Source organism: Semicossyphus pulcher, unplaced genomic scaffold, assembly GCF_022749685.1.
Source record: "Semicossyphus pulcher isolate SPU_LCO1_2020_fin unplaced genomic scaffold, fSemPul1.0.p SCAF_10, whole genome shotgun sequence".
In the NCBI taxonomy this organism is placed as follows: Eukaryota; Metazoa; Chordata; class Actinopteri; order Labriformes; family Labridae; genus Semicossyphus; species Semicossyphus pulcher.
The window spans coordinates 8188373-8209453 of NW_027211604.1; the positions used below are offsets into that span (position 1 = coordinate 8188373).

General features: G+C 42.6%; 1 protein-coding gene across 1 annotated transcript in view; it reads right to left on the reverse strand.

Annotated features, from left to right (window-relative positions):
• The window catches only part of LOC138595358 (unconventional myosin-XVIIIa-like), a 75003-nt gene that overhangs the window by 2775 nt on the left and 51147 nt on the right, over positions 1 to 21081 (reverse strand). The window contains exons 25-39 of the mRNA XM_069666739.1: positions 20207 to 20334; positions 19871 to 20025; positions 19163 to 19286; positions 18823 to 19023; positions 18403 to 18513; positions 16739 to 16843; positions 16435 to 16581; positions 16163 to 16276; positions 15110 to 15226; positions 14576 to 14659; positions 10653 to 10790; positions 8392 to 8577; positions 8153 to 8292; positions 2153 to 2275; positions 166 to 1573 (exon numbers count right to left, since the gene is read on the reverse strand). Coding sequence (XP_069522840.1) covers positions 181 to 1573; positions 2153 to 2275; positions 8153 to 8292; positions 8392 to 8577; positions 10653 to 10790; positions 14576 to 14659; positions 15110 to 15226; positions 16163 to 16276; positions 16435 to 16581; positions 16739 to 16843; positions 18403 to 18513; positions 18823 to 19023; positions 19163 to 19286; positions 19871 to 20025; positions 20207 to 20334 — 3266 coding nt within the window. The 3' untranslated portion in view covers positions 166 to 180. The remainder of the gene's footprint in view (positions 1 to 165; positions 1574 to 2152; positions 2276 to 8152; positions 8293 to 8391; positions 8578 to 10652; positions 10791 to 14575; positions 14660 to 15109; positions 15227 to 16162; positions 16277 to 16434; positions 16582 to 16738; positions 16844 to 18402; positions 18514 to 18822; positions 19024 to 19162; positions 19287 to 19870; positions 20026 to 20206; positions 20335 to 21081) is intronic.

Here is a 21081-nt window from a genome sequence, read left to right on the forward strand (position 1 = left end):
GCTACAAATTGAATCCAAAACGCCTCCAACAGAATCTGTTTGAGATTAGTCTACTGCAAGGATTAATCAGTCACACACAGCAAACTAAGTTAGTACATTAAGTGCTCCATTAATCCCAGTTTCAGTTACGTCAGGCTCCTGGGTTATTATCACACCAAGCATCACCTTTCACTGCTGGTTTCAGTCACTGTCAGGCTTGTAGAGGTACTTCATCACCAAGTTATCCACCTTCTTCTTATTCTTCTTTGTTTCCTTTTTGCTGGCTGGTCTGGGCTCCATCTCATCATCATCAGACGGTTGCTTCGGGCTCTTTTTAACACTGTTTGAGCTGCGGTAGGAGATGGTCGAGTCGGAGGAAGAGGAAGAGGACGACTCTGAGGAGGAGGAGGAATCCTCCGACTCGCTCGGCTTCCTCTTCGATCTCTTCTTGGACTTCTTGCCCTTCTTCCCCCTTGAGCTCCTCCTGCTTTGACGTTCATCTGATGAAGAGTCGTCTGAAGGAGAGATTCTACTTTTCTTGTCTCTACGGCTGCGGGAGCTGCTGGAGCTCAGGATGCTGGATGGCCGATTGTAGTCCAAAGCAGAACCTGATGCCGATCGAAGCAGGCCGGACGTGCTGGAGCCAAGCCCTTCATCATCTCCCTTCTTCCTGCTGTCCTCACTTCCTGGCCCTTTCTTTTCCACCTCTTCCTCGCCACTGGACTCATCAAGTTTGCTGCGCTTGAACTTAATGGGTTTGAAGCTCAGCACCTCATTGATGGCAGCCTCCAAATCAGGATCAAGGTAATTGCGATGGGTGACGGTTTTAATGTCGGACACCTCTGGCACATTGCTGTCGGAGGAGCGAGGTTGGGCCGGGTTAGAAAAGCTACGACTGAGGGAGCGGGGACTGAAAGATGAAGGTCCCCCTTCACTAAAAGCCACACTCCGGCCATCGTCATCGTCGTCATCATCCACATGCAGGCCAAATTCACTCAGGCCACAGCTGCGGGCAAGGGACAGACGAGAGCTGCTGCGTCGCTCGTCTTTCCAAGAGGAGCTGCGACGAAGCGATCGGGGGCTGGAGCGGCTCACGCTGCTGATAGTCGACTTAGCGTCATCATCCATGTCCAACATTCCCCTCCTTGTGGACATCCTGCTGGGAGCCACGGAGGAAACCATGGACTCCTTATCAAATTCAGGGCTGCTGCGGGAGGTCCATCGGGACTCGAAGCCCTTCCTGGCTCTGCTGGTGGCTTCAGAATAGGCCATGGAGATGACGGAGCCTTTGTCGTCTAAGTCTTCCTGAGCCTGGCTCTTCTTCCAATCCTCCTGGAGGTCTCCCGACTTAGACTTGGCTTTGCGAATGGAGGCGTGGTCCGGTGCGTCAGGCTGTTCTTTGAGAGTGCTAAACAGGGAGCTCTCATCACCTCTGCCTCCTATGGAGTCTTTGAGGTTGGAGCGCTTCCTGTAGCTTAGGGAACTCATGACAGACACTGATCTGTTCTGCTCTATCTCTGCCCCATCTTTACCTCCTTCATTTTTCTTCTCCATTACTTCTTTCACCTCTTTGGCATCTGCATTTGCTGCATGTCTAAAAGGGTTACACGATACAGTTGACACCAGAGACTACCAACAGAACGGAAAGATCAGAAACGGCAGGAGAAACTCTCATCTTTAATTTCATGCTACATTCTTAGCATTAAACACCACCTGACATAACATAATGAGACTTTATATTTCGGTACCTTGACATGTAATCTGTCTTTTTAATTTTGTCCTTGGGACCAGTCAAGAGTCAGGGAACATATACAACACCTCTGGCGATTGCCATTATGTACAGTATACATTATAGAAAGTGAGGCAATCAACCAGTGAGAAGATCTGTCTAACTGTGGCAGAGACATCATTTAGCAGGCATGCCAACTGGCCATCGGCCACTTCAATAAATTTGACAGCAGTCGCTTCCCCATTCCGCCTGCTGTCATTAGACAGATTACTGGGAGAGAGAGAGATGACACCTAATCACATGAAATACCCATCCTTCTGTTACAAACGGCCCCAGGTAATCCTGGGCCTTTTCAAGGCTGGGAAAGAGGGAAGTTTTATCGCTGTGTAACAACGGGGGAGTACATGGTTATCTGTCATGATGCAAAGGGGCATGAGTACTAACCTGGTGCTCTTCAGACTACTCTCATCCGACGTGGTCTTTGTGGAGCCTTTGTTCTTCGAGAGCCAAGACTTAACTCCGTCCACACGGTCCTCCACCTCAGAGTCTGTTTCTGTCTCATCCCCACTGTGAAGAAACAAAATCCGGCAAGAGTTTGAGAGGATCTGAGACTCCAACAAGACAGCGAGAAATTATTCTTCTTAACATTCAAATAACGTCATTTATTGATCTTCAAGTGCAAAAATGTTTCAATCAAATGAGTTAATCCAAATGTAGATTAACTTCTTTTAACAATTCCACTTAATCCTCAATCAGTGATTCTTATTACTTTCAAATCAAAGTGCTTTAATTTATCTTGTGCAACAATTCAGACAGGAAGTTAGACAAAATGTTATGTGAATGTTTTAAGCACTGTAACTTTGACTTTAATTACACAGGGAAAATAAAGGGTTAGCTTTCCTTTTTTTGTTTGTAATTTCCCAGTCTTATTCATTCTTTCACATTATTATGGGTTAGTATAAAGCAATGCAATCCAGGCAGATAGGAAACCTTGATTATATGATGCATAAACACCAACATCCTCGAGATTTTTCCAGACCAGAAGTTCAGCCGACATAGATGTAGATGAAGCTGTCGGGGTCATAATGAACTTGTTTGGATGGTTCCAGGCTGCTAGCATCTGTGTGGCATGTCACCTGCTACCTACTGATTGTTATTGGAGTGGAGCCATGAGGCATCCCCTCGGCCCTACGCTTGACATAACAATCAATATACTGAGACCTGTGGTCGCTGTATATTCTAAAAGCTCGGCAGATCCCACCTGACTAAGGTCAATCCTCATTTAAGTCAAATCCATGCTGAATTTTCTGAATCATGCATCCCATTGTCCTAGAAGGTAAACGTGAAGGGAAAGGACGAGGGAGGGGACTACAGCCTCGAAGTCAATACTGCAATCATGGTCCATATGTGTTATGTAATAAATGATTAGAGGACACTCTGCTTACAGCTTCTTTTCTAGATACAGTGTTTGAAAATTATCTCTACTTTGTGAAGCACTTTGGGCTAAATGTATGTATGAAATTTGCCAGAGTATATACATAAAGCGGAGCTGATTGAAGTTTTCCTTGGCTACTCGCTGTGTGAAAACTTATCTTCACGTTTCACAGAGATAGTTGAAAACTACATTGAGATGCATATGTTCTGAGGGCCTATACTAAATTTGACTCGTGTTGCTATGGTAAGCTCTGTCAGAGAAAATTACATTTTCCACTCTATTGTTCTGGCGTCAGACGAGGACATTGTACTGTATATTAAACACACTGTAGCAGGCGACGGTGACAGGGTTGTTGTTCGCAGCAGCAGTTTTCTATTCTTCATGATTTATAACAGACTTTGAGCCTCATCTTCACTGTTATTTATAGTCTTATCTACAGGCAACTTTCAGCTGCCATCAATCTTACATATTTACCTTGTTTATTGCCAAGTTGTCAATATGTTTTATGCAACGTCTACAGACAGCTGCCTGTCATTATAAATGAGTGACCTCAATGCAGGTAACAGATCTTGTTTCCCGGACAAGCTTATCTATCTGAGCCTTGAAACATCATGCAAAATGTTGCAAATAAAATGCTTATAGGACCAAACGCGATATTCAAAGAGGTGTGAGATGACAGCCAGACTGCTGAGCTCTGTCATTTAGCGACATCGCACACATCCATCAGTGTAGGTGTCCAAGTGAACAGCGCACGGTTTCCTTTGTCATCAAGCTTTGTGTCACATTTTCCGTCATGTTTCCTCGGAGAACAAAGTGTCCTCTTTCCTGTCTTTTTTTTTTTTTTTGATGGTTTGCCTAAAAGCTATTGTTTTTACACAAAAAGGTGCTGCTGCTGCTGTGTGGTGTGTTGCGAGGGAGTGAGCGAACACAGAAAGAACGGACAAATTCTTGGACTGGATGGTGTTCAGGCTTTCAAGCTTTCTACAAGCATGAACATATTTAACCGTCTCATCATCAACCTTACAGCCAGGCTTTCTGTGGGAAACCAAATGATGATCCCAGAGAGAATAAATGGCCTGATTTTTATTATATTCCACAGGAAAAACGTGTTTGAGAGGTGCTTCATGAAGCTGCTGCTACGTCATCCATCCTTTCCCCGCTGCATGCTAAAGCCAACATTTAAGCTAACATGTTCATTAACTGTAGGAAGCTGATTACACATGCTGCTCATTTGTCATCTCAGGGTTACTTTGACTCTTTAACATGATGTATTACACAACAAAATACTGAAACCAGCCCTCAGTCAAATTATCTGGCCCCTTTCTCTAACACACACACACACACACACACACACACACACACACACACACATATGTGAAATAGAAGGTGGCTCGCAATCGAGTGCTGTGCAAATGGTGTCACAAACGATTTGTCCTTGGCCCCGCACTACTAGCTAACCAGTCCTGAGGCTCGTAGATACCAACAAGCCCCGAGAATTTAGAAGTGAACATTAATAGCTTCTGACAATTTGCCTGCACTGGTTGTAAATCTTTGTCACAAATACTTACAGTCAGCATCAGATCTCTTATGGCCGGGTTCTACCAGTTTAGCACTTGTGGTTCCAACACCATATTTTAACAGTATCTGTTCACCGTGAGCTAATTAAGCACTGACATAAGGAGCATAGGGCGCTCATTTACACAATTTGTGATGCAGGATAATTAGTAGCTTGTGTTAAAGGTGAAAAAACTTCTCCCGTCAGTCGACACTGAGGGAAGCATTCACCCCTGACCCCTCGTTTACCTGTAAACAGAAGCCCAGCTTTAAAAACCTTATATTATGTCCCCCTACATTGTTATAATCCAGCTACTGTAACCCTGTTTTAAAGCACCGGAGTGCAAAACTATTGAACAATAATGTAAATGATCTGGAAAATCCACTTCATAATTAGAAGAAGAATCATTAATTATTATTCAGCCGTGCCGCTAATGCAATGATGTCAGGGGAGGGGAAAATGTAATTAAGTAAACATGAAAAATCATTGTTCGTCTCCGTTTGGTCGCACAAAAAGAAAAGCGGAGCTCTGATACACACCGGTTGTCTGATGAAAATTTGATTACCAAAAGAAGAAGTGATAAAGAGCGTGACGACACGTCTCTTTGAAGAAGCAATCAGAGGTTAAAGCGGGAAATTACGGAGGGTGTCTGCTCTACAAACTAAAGAGTACATTTCTTTAATACGCTCTGATGAAGGTTTAAATGATCTAACATGGCACAAAAGTTCCTTTCACTGTATTGTGACTGAAAGAAAATTACTTTTAGTGAGTCAAAAGGACACGTCTAACATTCACAATCAATGAGTTCACATTTTAAATGAAAGACAAGGTGATCTTTTGTGTTTAAAGTTAAATGTGTCACAGCGCTGTGAAATGAGATTGGATTAGTGGAGTATTTGCATGCATGAGAACCAGCAGCTGAGATCAGATGAGAACACATCAGTCATGCTCTGTGTAAAACACTGTCCACTTGCTGACTGTGCCTTCAGTCACAGCGTGCTGCTTTACACAATCATGCATCATGCAATCGTGCTTTAGGTCTTCCAGAGCACATGGAAGTTAGTCCCATCATACTACGTTTGTGGTAAGCGCCCCAATATTGTTCCTCTTTTCAAGTCATGCCTTTGGAAATGTAAACAAAAATATGTTTTTTTACCAGCAATAGATGTACAGTAAATTGCGCTAAACTATTTCTTCTAACAATACCAGAGATTTATACTGCGTTTCACTCGTCTATAGAAAGCCCAATTTGGTTTGTTTTCTCATCTGATTTTACTGTCATGGTTTCAGCTATGTGATTAAGTCACAGATAAATCTCAGATCCTTTTCTGGTCAAATCTAATGACCGGTAAACCAATTTAATGACAATATTCAACCAGGAGAAGGTCTCAAAAACTTTTTCAAAATAAAAAGTAAGACAAAGGCTAAAACCATTTAGTATATGAAATATAATAAGCATTTAAATAAATAATTTAAGATAATTCTTCAAAACTTTTAGATAAATAAAATGATACATTTGCTTAACAATCATATTCTTAATGTATAACAAAATAAAAGTAATGATCTTGAAGATTTTCATGTAAATAAATGTCTGTTAAGTCACTATCTATCGCAGAATGAGCTAACACAATGAGCCTATGGCCCACTGATGAAAGCCTTTGCATTTGCAGTATATAGTATTATTACAGACTGAGTGTCTGTGGCGACTTTCATGGAAACAATAACAAGCGGCGCCCAGTTTGTGACGCGTTTTCCATCACCCAGCAGTGGTTGGTCTGCCAGAGAGGGTAGGCGGAGCTAAGCGGCTGCTTTTCCGGTCTCTGCGAATGTTGCGAGTAAACAGTAATCTACTATGGCTGAACAAGCAAAGAAAAGATGGATGACTACAGATACAACTTCAAAGATAAGTGAATATCCGGTCCTGTGAGGAGTTTCTGGTTATAAAACAGACTGAAATTAATTCTGATGTCTCTATATGAGCTACAAAAGCAAACCAGACCATCAGCAACAAGACTGAATATTTCTATAGAGTTATTTTTAATGCCTGAAACTGCACGCTGCCTTTGTTTACATTTTCCAGGGCAAATGTACAGGACAAAATCATCAAAGAGAAAAGAGGTACGGTTCAGGTGTTGCCAAAATCGACACGAACCAAACGTTACAGGAGCTTTAAGAAGATAACTGTATTCACTCGCCATAAACTCAGTGAGATGTGGACTTGTTGTTGCATGTGCTTTGGAAGCCACAGAGGAAAAACAATTTACAGCGCAAAACAGCTTTCATCTCCAAACAAATGCACGATGAAGGTGTTTGATGACTCTGCAGATTTAAAAACAGGATGGTGTCTGATGCATTAATATTCATGGAGACAATGATGCAGTATTACCGAACGTCTGTTACACTTGGCTGTTTTATTTGGGTCACACTTTCCAAAGCTGTCAAACAGGCTTGAAGAAGAAAAGTAATTTAGAGTTTTAGTCTATTTACAATATACTTTGGAGCATCATTTTTTAGTAACTTTAAGAGTCCAAAAACAATCCCCCAAATATCCACCGAGGTCTGCCTGTGTTCAGACCTCCGGGCACAAAATATAATGAAACCAAATGCAATACTGGGCCTGCCTTTCAGCAGAGCTTTTATCAGAGATGTAGACCAGACACAGCTTTCCATTCTGTGTAAAATGACTTCTCCTCACAGTGTTGTTGTAAACAACACATAGTGCCAGGGTAAGGAATACTGCATTATTCTCTCCTGTGGTTGCAATGGGTGAGAAAAGAGAAAAAAAAAAACTTGGAATCAAACATAATGACAGAAACAAAAGGATGCATTTTCCGTTCTCACGTTTTGTTCTTTCTTTTCTGATATTTTGTCACCATGTCTTGCAAACTGCCGGGAGTGTGGACACCAAAAAGGGAACAAGGAAAAAGAGAAACAGAGAAGGTGAGATACACAAACAAAAGTGTAAAACAGCAGATACAGTTTTTAAATAACCGTCTATTTTAAAGCCGTGACTCGGTAAATCTACTAATGTTGTTGCTGACCCCCTTCTCAAACAGACCTGGTGTGTGTAATGTCATCCTTTTGACAGGTCTGCATTATTGCAGTCAGTGTTTACCTCAGTGGGCTCTGAGCTAGCAAAACCCTTCAACCCTCTGCACAGAGGGAAGGCGTAACCAAAGAGAAAACCAGCACCGAGACTAAAGATCAGAAGCAGTGAGCTGAATTAAATCATGTGAGAATTACTTGGAGAGCAGAAAAAGTGTCAAATGACTCACACAGTAGAAAGGTATCTGAGAGATACTGATGTCAAACAAGGTGGGAGATAGAGTATGAAAAGACACAAGTTGTGATTGACAGGTGAAAAAAAAACCCCGAGCTCAGTTATAAAGTGCTAAACACAAAACAGTGCATGTTTAAAACACAATTTAAAAGCCTTTTTAAAGCTGAACTGTACCTGTTGATTAAGTCGTCATTGTCATCACTCTCCATCTCGTCCTCTATGGCGGCCTGCAGGTCGCCTATCCTCTTAAAGGCCAGCTTGAGGTCCACCTGTAAGCTCTGATTTGCCGCCTCTAAGCTCTCAATGTCCATTTCCTGGTAAACGGATCACAGCACACAAGAAGCACGGTTAACTCCTTTAAAGTAAACTCCTATCCTGGATCCTATCAAGGCTCCCAGCATCCAAAGCCTTACCAGTTCGTGCTTCTTCCTGCTGGCCTCGGACTCCTTCTTGGACAGCTCCGCCGTCTCTTCTTTCATGTCTCTTATCTGCCGCTGCATCCGCTTGTTCTGCTCCTTCTCTCTGCTTTCTGCTGCGATGCGTTGGTTTCTCTCCTCCGTCATCTTTTCCAGGTTCTCCTTCAGACGACCCACCAGGCTCTGCAGAGGATTCAAGGTGAACAGAGTGAAGTACGAAAGTCACATGTGAACTTATTCTCTATCTCTCTCTTTGCTTTAAATATTGTCTCTCTCTTCTGTTTTTTACGTTATTCTTTCAGAGTGGATTAAAGGTAAGGATACTGAGCATCAATCAACTTATCTGATGCCCTGAGAATATACTACTGATATACTGTAACAACTGAAAATATTTGAGAGGTATGACCATTGTCTGATATCCTAACATGAGTTGCAAGTGAGAGTATAAACCGTCAGTGTCCCCCATGCAAAAACGTTCTTGTATTCTTAATCTACACCACTCTTGGGCATGCTTATACAAATGTTTCAAGTGCAATTCACAAAAATAATTTTACAAACTTGACTAAAATCAGCCTGATGGGTGCCCCCTGTTCAGGAGGACGTGCACAGACATGATGTTTCCTCATGAGCAGATATGAAACCCCTAAAATGTGACCTGCTGCAGTCAGCTTGTGCGTATGTTTCATCCACAAATCAGTTACCAAAGAGTAAAAAGTAGGATTAGATGCCATTGAATATGACAACATGTTAATATTATGGCTGTAAATGTGTCATGAGAGTAAAGGAGGGAGTTGGACAGACAAAGATGTCGGTTAAACAGAGAATGATACTGGACAGCAACATGCATGTCGACCCCGAGGCAGCTGTAGAGGTGAGAATTTTCCAAATGAACAGTTTTAGCTGTTGTGGCAAAATATGCAAATATGAAAATCATAACATCTAAAAAGAGTCAGTAAATTGGCAAGCAATGATGATAGTGATTATATGGTGAACAAATTATTATTTCTGTGTAAAGTATCACATTAATACAGAAGCGTATCGCATTCAGTTAAGGAAAAAAAAATCTGCTCTGTTTTTCAGATTTAAAGGAGCAGTCCGCCCCTGGATAAAGCCTCTGTCAGCCAAAGCTGGTGTTCTCTGTAATCGACAGAAGCAATAATATTTGAAATTGGCGCCATAGCTGTGGAGAAAGTTGAACAAACAGCTCGTGGTTTCGCCCATTCTACATTCCTACAACACCCAGCATGCATTGCACCCCTCCCTCTGAAAGGAACGGCCCAGCGAGAGACGCTGGAGTGAAATACTCACTGCAGGCAATGACTCAGAGCGGTACAGAATCCGAAATATGACGAGAATATCCCGGTGGAAAAAATCTCTGCAGTCTACATTTCAAACCGGATTATCTTGAACGAGACATCGGAGGCGGGCGTCCTAGATTGAGGAAGTGTAGTTTAGCAAGCTCCCTGGCTTTTTCAAGGGTTTTCCAGGGCCCATTAGAGAAGCAGATAGCGTCCTCCAAAGGCACAGAGTGAAACTGCATAATGGCATTAGCTCCCCATAATAGCATGAAAGGACTGAGGTTGAAAATCGGCGAACTAGCCCTTTAACGATCCACCTCAAAATCCTGCGCTTAGCTCTCATTACAGGAAAGATTGATTTTATGAAAGCGAGCATGTCCCGCCTGTTCAGTTTAATCCTGTTTTATTTTGGTTTGGTGTTGAGACACTGGGAGATACTCATGTCTTTAAGTAATATAGATGGTATTGTTGTTAGTCAGGCTGATCAGCAGCAGCATCCCGAGTGTGTGCACATGAGAGCCTCTCGCAGGGTTTTGAAGTATCACGATAATTTGGAAACAGAGCAGATTTTGTTCTCTCAAATGAATGCAATACGCTTCTGTACATTAAACTCTAACTTATGATTTCAGGTCTAATGAGTGGTGTCTGCCCTGTGGAGCGAGACAGAACGCACTCAGGCTGCATTTATATATAAACAGACATCATTTTCCTCTGGTTAAAAATGACTGACTGTCCCTTTACAGCATGTACAAACAAACAACTATGACATGGTAATTTCCTCTGTTATAAAAGCAGATCTTCAGACGCCCCCCCTCGAGAGATGGAGCGATGCAATGACACTATAGCCTCATTATATATCATCGCCCTCTTTTGATAAATGCAAAATGAATTGTCACATTTGCAATTACAGATTCACAAAGCGTGTCTCTCACGTTTACGAGACACAGACGATAATCTCACCTCCAAGCGTTTGATCTGTGTCCTCTCGTACTCCAGCTTGGTCTCCAGCTCGCGGATCTTGGCCTCCTGACGGCACACGAGGGACTTTTCCACCATCGACTGTTCTTGGAACTCGAGCTGGCTCTGCAGCGAATGAACCTGGAGGAGAGACACACACATATTAAACGCATAAACACACACAAACAGTCCCAGAGGAGCAGCGCTAACGGCAGACCTCATGTTGACCTCCCCACTTCCTCTTACATCTATGATACTAAAGAGGAAGAGTTGGTTTTATTTGTATGTATTAAAACTAAATAAATGCTCACTTTTTCACCCTTTTTTGTGTACATTTAATTCATGTTGTTACATGTAAATAATGTGCTCCCAGTCTGAATAATAAGCCACAATAAATGGTCAATAGAGGAGCTTATGGTTCAGGCTGAGTAACACAGTCGCACTCGTTTCACAGGCTTTCAGAGAGAGACGGGCTTCATGCAAAGCACGTTTGTTCCGTCTGAATCGTTTTCTCATGACTGATAAAAGGAAGAAAGATACGTCACAACAAAAACCGGCCCAAAGGGCCGCATGGCACCTAATGAGGGACTTTGCTTCTGAGACAAGGAGGATTTGGAGTTCTCCTTTGATATTACTAAAGAAGCCAGATTTCCCTCCTACTGGGGATGAGATAACCACTTCAAGGTCAGATGCTTTAGATGCCTATCACCGCCTTCTCTGGCAGGTTTTAACAATGCCTCACAGCCTGCAGTGTGTCTCCAGTGAAGCCAAAAATATTCTGATGGGTGGGCCTTGAATATAACTGAGTAGAGCAGAGATTTGGCACGCATATATAGCTTAATCTAATAGAGACAGGGTCTGCTGTTATGGGGTGGCAAGAGCTCAATTCTGTCCTTTAGTGTAATTATATTTGAAAGACATTCTGTTCAAGGCAGATGGTTTTATTTGTCTAGTCAACTGCATATCAACGCTTAAAGGAAGGCGTGTGCGTAACGTGCATGCAAACACACACTAAGGATGCCGTATACTGGTGAAACTCAGCTTTAACAGCCCAGAGGAGATTCATTTTGCAAATAAACACATCAACAGAGTAAATGGAAATGCATTAACGCATGACACATGACATGTTAGAGGTGATGGAAAAACACTATTATTATAAAAGCACTTATTATCAGCACAAGCTTAAATCAGGTGCATTAACCTTTCTACCACAGAAACACGCATCTGTGCCAACCTGCAGTCATTAAGCCGACAACTCAGGAACAGTTTAAAGCAACTAAACCAATCAGGGCAGGAAAAAGGGCACCGTAGGTCCAGGTTCATGAAAACCTTATTCAAAAACAAGGCTGCTGTTCGGTTAGCTGTAAGATGGTTTCGCCAGCTTGCTAGCATGCTCACGAGGACAAATGTAGCTTTTGGCCTACAACACTTCTATGATTCACAATATATCTTTCATGAAAGGGTATTTAGAGTTTAATAGTAGATCTGGGCATTAAAGTAATCTCAATACCCTATGACATTTTCACGGTGCAGTTTGCTTGTACTTTGAAAACAGATACTTCTGTCTCTGGGCCCGGCATTGGTTGTAGAGCAGAGAAAAGTCCTCACCTTGTTTGAGGCTGTTTACACATATTAACAGAACATAGCTACAGTTTTTTCTTTAACCTGAAAACCCTGTATCTATCCAATTTTCTTAGATAACAACAAAAAATAGTTTTTTTCATAGTGAATCAGTGCATTATCAGTTCCTTGTATCACTCAAATATTAGTCCTAATCAGGGGTGGACAAGTAAATGTACTTGAGTGCTGTACTTAAGTACATTTTGTAGTATCTGTTCTTTACATGAGTTTTATTTTTGGGGGAAACTTGTTTCAAAGTTTTTGAAAGACAAATATCGTACTTTTGACTCCACTACATTTCTATGAATGTTCTCGTTACTCGCTACTTTTGCTCTGACGTCAGCTGATGAATTTTCTTTTATTTTCTAAAATCCAATAAACTGTGTTCGTGTGGTTTGTCTAAGGGGTGCTGTTATACCTGTACCTCACGCGAAACATCACTCAGATCAGGCGGTTCATTTAGTCGTGGTAATGATGGCTACGGCTGACATCTACCCTGGTCTTCAGGTAGTTTTAATTGCTCCTATTATTGTTTCCATTATTTGGAGCTGCAAATGTGGAAATCTGTAGCATGTGAGTTTAAATATGTAAATGTTTTCTAAGGAAACGTAACATAGCAGAATGTAGACCCTGCATTCTTGACTGCACTCATGCATTGTGAAAATAAAACAATGTTTTTTAAAAGCAAATATTCCACTACTTTAACACAAGTAATAATTTGACTTTCACTTGTATTGGAGTAATATTTGACCAGGAGTATCTGTACTTTGACTCAAGTTATGAAGATGTGTACTTTGTCCACCACTGGTCTTAATCTTGTTTGCGGCTGTTTATACATATTTAAAGCACAAAGCTACAGCCATTACTCATGCCAAAAGTAAAGAGCCTCGGAGCGCAGTGCAGAAAGCTACAAGCTCTGTATAAACAGAGCAGAAACTTCTTTTTTTTACATTTTGTTTTTTTATTCCTTCACTGAGAGAGATAAAACAGTGAATGGTGTCGGAAACAGATGAAGAGAGAGTGGTGAGGACGTGCAGCAAAGGGCCGAGGGTGGGAGTCGAACACAGGGCCGTTGCATTGAGGACTGTGTATGAGACTTGCGATTTAACCGATGAGCAAAACCGGTGCCTGCAAAAACTTCTTATAGGAGCTGTAATGACACCTGTGACTGTTAGAGATACAATATCTATATTATTAGAAATATTGATAGTGATGAGAAAATGCTTCCTCGTCATGCTTTTGATCACATTATATACAGAACTTTATAGTGAAAGCCTTACACAACATTCATCATTCAGCCATGGAGGCTTCTTGTGGTGATATAAAGTCTAATCAAGGGGGAAGGGAAATAGGACTAGAATCTTAATTTACACACAATGTAAGTCCTCACAGTGAGAAGTCATTTATTATTAAGTGTTTTATTATTTAAGCTTGTAACCATGGGTTAAGCTTATAATTCAATATTTAAATGTGGGCTATGATTCTGTCAGCTTTGTGTTTCAAATTAAATTATTTGAATATATGACTGTGTGAAAAATGTTAATGAAGGTAGATCACTGTACTTGTGTTAACTCATAAAGAAGGATGGCACATGGACACCTGCTTCTACATGTAGTGAAGGTGTTGTGTATTTGAATGAGCAAGGCCACCAGCAAACACAAAAGACAGATAAAGCAGTTTGTGTTTGACACTTTAAATAAGACTCTGCTGTGAGCATGTGTTGTCAGGTTTTTTTTTTATATGTGCAAGTAATAATTCCACTGATTGGTGATCATTGAACGGCCAGCAACTGGGCTTTTACTATTATGTGTGATTATCAGATCACATCAATTGAGAACGACATCATCTCAAAGGGTTTTTTATTCTCATAATCATTTGCCACCTTTTCATTTTGCTGAGAATCTTCTGTGTCATTGGCACTGACGTGACAAAGTGTGATAAATCTCTGAGAGAGATTGAGGGGAAATGACCGAAAGGACCTGAATTAATGCTTTTATTTTGACCGAATTGGTTCAACCGTGGAAACAAGCTGCCGAGTTAACGTACACGACCCTTTCTTAAAAATGAGTGGCAAAAGAACAATTTCTCCCCTTCACAATACATCCACACTGATTCCTACTATTTAAATGCAAATTGCAATTTTGAGAAAAAACTGCCACAGAAACAGGGCTTTTTTTCTTTCTTTCTTTTTGGTCCGAATAATCAGAAACTGTGTGAAAAGCTGAGGTCTAATCAGAGGGAAGCGTTGAGGCGGCGGGCAGGTTTCTGCCAGGCACTTTGAGTGCTTTTGAACACTTCCTTTTTACCTTTTCTTGGATCTCCTGCTTCTCCTTTGTGGCCTCTTCCAGCTGGGCCTGCAGGTCACTGATCTGGCTCAAGTCCCTGGCAGACTAGTATGCACACAGACACGCACACAGACACACAAAGTCAATAAATCAGAGAGTCATAGTATATTTATGTGTGAGAGAGAGAGAGGGAGTGTGAATGCTGATGTATGTTCCAAATATCTTCAAATAACCTCCTAATTTAAATGGTTATTGAAGATAATACGTCCTTGCCAAAGAATTTGTCATGTGATCTGCTGTCGAACAGATTGCATCTCCCTGATTGCAGAGCGCACACTGTGTTTAGAGGGGAACATGTCCTCCAAACCTCAAAGACACTGTACTCACACATGCAGGGAGGAACAGAATGTTAACAAGCATGTAAGAAGAGCGTCTCCAAAGATGTTCTAGTATTTAACAAATACAAATAAGGCTTTTTTTTCACAGCCTGCGTAATGTTACTTTTACTTCTACTATTACTCCTGGCTCACTAATGTGTTATACATGTTGGGTTACCTGGGCAACCGCAGCTTTGTGCTTCTTCATCAGCTCGTTCATGTCCTCCTGATCCTCCTCCATACGAGACTGTAGGTCGTTCTTCTCCCTCTGCAGCCGGCTGACCTGCTCCTCCAGCTGAGGCACAAAGCGAGAAGGACACGCTTTAGTAAGGAACGACAGGATTTTATTCATGAGCTATTGAATATGATAAATGGTCATTAGCTGGCAAAGCCGTGGCAGCGCTGGAATCTCATCTAATGGCGATGAAACACAATCTGGACGGGGATCTGGCTGCGGGAAGAGACCAATTGGAGATAATCAATTGGCTCATTTGGGCAAGGAAAAGTGCAGCCAGTGCAGCATACTGGTGATGTCCTATTTAGAGATCATCCTCTGTGTTAAGGGGGGAGTCTCTGGCCCTCAATATGCATTCTCTAATCTGAGACATTTACAAGACCTTCCCTTGCCATAAATGCAGCAATTAACGAGCAAAGCAGAGGCACACGGCACTCTGTGTGTCGTCCCCAGAGACGACACAAACATCCTCAGTGTAGAGTCTGAAATGCAGGCGGTACTCTCATGAGACCGCCGTTAATGAGCAGACGGAGAGAGAAAAAACATTCCACAAAGCTTATTTATCCATTAGAGCAAAATGCTAAAATCAGATATATGCCAAAGGGCATTTATAATTTTAATATTCCCACCATGGCTGGATTGTGTATGCATATTAATGTTGGAAGCATTCTGCATTTCAGAGAGTGCTAATTTGATAGGCAAAAAGTTCTCCATTAATTAAACACTGTTTGTGAAAAGGAGGGAATTAAAATATTTACACAAGCAATTTCTCTTTTATCAAAAAGTCGGTTTTTATTAGGATAGAAAAAGGGGTAGATTTATTTCATTGTCCATAAATGTTGCAGAATATTGATGATAAAAAAAGAACAGCGTATTGTGCTGTGTGTGGCATTCATGCCCTCCCAAGCAAGTAATTGGAACAGAATTAGAGCAGCTCCCCTCTACAATCAAACCCCGCGCCCTCCGGAAACACAGCTAACAGATGTCTAAACTCACAGATATCTTAGCTTTGGCCACGTCGTCCATTTGGATATGCAGGTCCTCTATTTCAAGCTCCATGCTCTTTCGAGCCTTCACTGCTGCTGCTGATGTGAACTCTGACTCCTCCAGCTGTATCAGGAGGAAGGAAAGGAGGTGAGGGACACATGTTATCAGGTCAACATCAAGGGTATATCGTGGACATGCAGAGGAACGAGGATCATTTTTTATCCAAAAAGATTGTTTGTTTTTTTGCTATGAGTAAGTGTGAGACATCATCTGTGTCATACTTGATTTTTGAGCTGGGCGATCTCCCTCTTGCTGGGGGCGTTGCTCTTCAGGTGGTCCAGCATAATCTGTGCATCCGCCAGAAGGACTTTGGTTCTCTTTAAGTCTTTCTTCAGCCTCTTCTCCGTCTCCACATCCCTCTGGCCCACCTGAATGACAAAAAACACACACGTGTCTACTTTCCTACCCTCCTTTCAAACCCATAGCGCCTCTCCAGACTCAAAAACAGTTTCTTTCCAATCAAAAGAAGTGGCACTCTTCGCGTAACTGCACTGACAGAGACCAGAGGCGGCGTGATGGATGTACCTGGTCCTGGGCGTTCAGCAGTTTGGACTCCAGCTCTCTCCTCTCACGCAACACTTTCTGCTTGTCTTCATACTCCTCCTCCAGCTGCACCTCCATCTGCTTCAGCTGCAGGACACGAGAACAGAGTGTCAGGATGCACAAACAGATGATGGGTGATAAACAAAGCCAGACATAACACACCATCGACCAGCCTGTTAGACATGGCTGCTCTCACACGTCAAAGACTCACGGATCCCCCCAGAGAAGATCTGCTCGCTTCTGAATCCATCAACAGGCCTTTCAAAATAAAATGTTTTATTCTCTCAAATTGTAATATTTTATCGATACAAATACAAACACTATTTTTATTCAAAGTGGGATTGATTTTTTATTTTTTATCATTATTAACATTATTGAGTGTGGATGTTTTTAGCAAAGGTTGTTTATTTAAATTATAATACGTGTTAGGCAGCCTCTAGCGTATGATCCACTGTTATTAATTATTAATACTCGATACATCGATGATTACAGCATATTTGTATGCTGCATGGACACACTCCAACAAACAACAAGGACTTGAAATGATAAATAAATGATGACTTCATTCTAATAATCTGCATGAGTTTCACATGTTTGTGTGTTTATTGTTCACAGTGAAAAAGTGAAAACTGCATAATTCCGTGTTTTTCCAGAACCACATTTTTTAGAGGTCGCCTCTGAAATGGGCCGTTCAGAACAGCTGCAGGTTTCTACGTAGAACCTTGCTTTCGCTGAAATCGACCAATCGTCATTCACCGTCATTCGCCTCAGGCTGCCTTCTTGCACGAGCTTGTAGCCAAGTCATCAAGATTTCAGCTAACCATTCTGATACCTCCTGCCGATTCTGGCTCGTACATATAAGGCCGAATAACCGATCCTAGAGCAGCCGTGTTTTCTACAACTTCGGAGTGACAGTGCAGTGCGGCTGCTCCCCCACGTGAGAGAGGGGCTCCAAATTCTGTCAGCCAATCGTGGCTAAGGTCTAACCTTTGAATGGCAAAACAGCTTGTTTGTTTCTATAACAGAAAATTGATTGCATAGCTAAAATATGTCCACTTTAATAAGCCAAAAATGTAAGTACAGTTAACTTTAGCCTCTTTCACACATGCATCGTCTGACCCCGACATTACCCACAGTTGCCTATTCACACATGTCCCTCACAGCGGGAGGTTTTTCCCTGTCGGACGCAGAGGGGGGGCGGGGGGCGGGAAGCTGGGCAAGTATATTTGTCAACTAATTCTATCATATGTCTGTTCTTAGCTGTCAAAAAGATCGTCACCCACGATCGATTAACTTACTGGACACTCGCCCTCGCTTTCTGTCTCCCCCATACCTGGAGCAGCGTCTGAACGCACACATGCACACGCACAGACGTCCGCTGGTGCATCCTGTAAATTATTGATTGAGGTGCGATGTTTGCTGTTAAATACTGACCTTCTGTTTTAAAGTAAGTGCAGCTGTGTAGTGTCGGTCTCATTCGTCGGGTTTGATCGTTTCAACACTAAGAACAAGCCTCCTTTACGCGCGGCTCAACTTTAACTCTTGAGGCTACCTTGACCAGTCCGGATTAAGTGATGGTTCAAGGTAGAGAGGCTATTTATAGATACATTTGCACAGATGTAGGATTAAAAATGAGCGGTGCATACCTTCTTACTGCAGGACCGCCTAATCTCCTCCACGTCTTCATCCTTGCTCTCAATCTCTTTAGTGTGGGTCTGCCGCTGCCTCTCCATCTCCATCTCGAGCCGCAGCTTAGCCTGAGCACATGAAGGACACACACATATAACAACGCATAACATAAATGAAGAAGCACGGATCTTAAAATCACACAAGTAAAAAGAACAAAAATAGCTGGTTTTCTTCCAAAATGACTTATAATCCATCCGTCAAAAATGAGAGACGGACAGTAATAAAGTCATTTCTTACACAACGTAATGTAACATAATAGTGCAATTTAAGGATATTATAGTAAAAGGGAGATTTTGTTGGGTTTCAGCATTTACGGAATTACAGTTAAGGGATTGGAACATTGAATAGCATGATATAAAGAGCTTTAAACAGCAAACCTGCTCCAGCATCTGGATGGTCCCAGCCTGCTCGTCCAGCTCCTCCTCCTGGTCCTTCACCTTGGCCTCCAGGTCGCGGAGCTGCTTCTTGATCTTCGCCAGCGAGGCTTCATCCTTCGACTCCTGGGACGACAGATCCTGCAGCTCTGCCTCCAGCTGCTGCACCTTCATATTCACGGCGCACAGTTCTCCGTCCTTGTCCTGCGGGCGGAAGACGCACAGTGAAGCGCACATCTGGACCAGCCCAGTTATGTCAAAAAGCGAGCGGAGAGACCAAACATGTCGTCCCCGAGAGAGGCCGTCGGAGTGCATGTGACGTAAGAAGTGTTAAGTAGCTTACCTGCAGCTGCTGGCGGAGGTTAAAGATCTCTCCAGTCATCATGTCTTTCTCTCGAGCCAGCTTCTCCCTCTGGCTCCTTTCTCTTTGTACCTCAGCCTGAGCCTGGTTCTGCTCCAGGTCAAATCTGGAACACACACACACGGATACGCACAGGCAGCTCAGGACTATCACTTGATTACGTAAGACTGGGGTCACAGAGGCCAACATCAACTCAGAACTACCTCTATCCTCTACTTAAGCCTTCACTTTTATCCCCTTCCATTAGCCATCAATTTACAATTGGGGTTGTAATAATGTGCAAAATGTTTTCTTCAATTGTCTAGGGCAGAAACACTTATGGTTAGTGAACTTAACAGCTAAGTGTTTCATGCTGTCAGCTCGCTGTAATTCCCTGTTTTTCTCTCTGAAGCGCAACTGAAAATAATTTCACCCACAGAGCATCTTCAATTAGCCACAGGGGAGAGATCACATTCTGCCACAGCGATAGCTTCTGGAGTGCTTAAAGTCTGACTCATTTTCTCAGCTAATGCAATTCCAAAGATTACAGAACATCTCAGTCACTATTCAAATTAAAGAAAACGTTAGCGTTCTGCCGAGTGGGTCAGAGAGTGTACGCCTGGGCCTCCGAGGAGAAAAGAGCAGTATGTGATGTGTGTTTGTGAAAGAACAGATAGAGAGGCACACGGGCAGGCAGACAAAGACACTGACTTCCTCTGTTTCTTCTCCAGATCGTGGTTGCGGCTCTGCAGGCCCTCCAGGTGCAGCTTGGTGTCCTGCAGCTCTGCCGTCAGTTTCTGGCACTTCTTCTTCAGCTGCTGCACAGAGCGCTGCACATCCTCATTATCTGTCTGCAAATCAGCCAGCTGCAGCATGCACACAGACACACACACACACACACACACATTTTATTATATTGTCAGGACAGCCTAATGCATGTCATCATTATTACACCTATATAATTAGCTGACCACAACTGTTTTGATAACCAAAAATTATAACAGACTGGATTGGTTCAATGATTTCATGCTGTCAAAAGTTTCTTGCCCTTCTCTCGAGATGCCTTTTGCCCTGCTGCTCTGTCTCCAGCTTGTCATCAAACTCCTGCTGGAGTTTCTTTTTGGTGAAGTCCATTTCACGAATGGCTCGGTTGTATTTTATCCGCCACTCGCCTCCTGCAGGAAAGACAAACAATTCAGAAAAATGTCCGTATGACATTTGGAAGTCTCTTGCCTCTAATAACAGCCTAGCAGGGTACACGGGCGCGAGAAGGCTCAAAAGCTAAGACATGATGGATGCTGTGGATTATGGAGTGCACCGACTGGCCTCGATGGTTATCACATTTAAGAGCCGGAATAATGTAATCTTCAGGAAATAAAACTTCTTTCATCAAATCCCGACCTTACGAGGTCAAAACATGCGACAGGAAACTACAAAGGAGCCCCTGCGCCGCAGCTCTAATCTTGGATAAACCTGCAGTAAGAATTCAGAGCACACCACAATAGTAGTTAGAGGGGGACATGTCTAAGTGGCACTTTCCACAGTTCTTAGCCGACCCTAATTCTGGAGCTGTCAGAGGCTATCAGAAGTATAACAGCGGCCAGGCAGACATTCAGGTTCAGGTTCATTTCCAAGCCTTATCATTTTAGAGGCTGTCCATTTCTCCTTCACATACCAACACCGGCTCCTCCATCAGTGCTGCTCATTAGCATATATATAGCATAATGACAACTTGCAGGGCCACCGGCTCTGATCCCAACGATTATTTTCTCATTCATCTAAGAATTCTGATATGCTCGGTAATGGCTTGTCTGCTGAGCTGGGTTGAAGGGGAGGAGGGGCGCAGAAAAAAAAATGAAAAAAGGAAGTCTCATGGACAATACGCTCTCATCTGGAGGTCTCTCGCCCAGCAGGTGGAGACC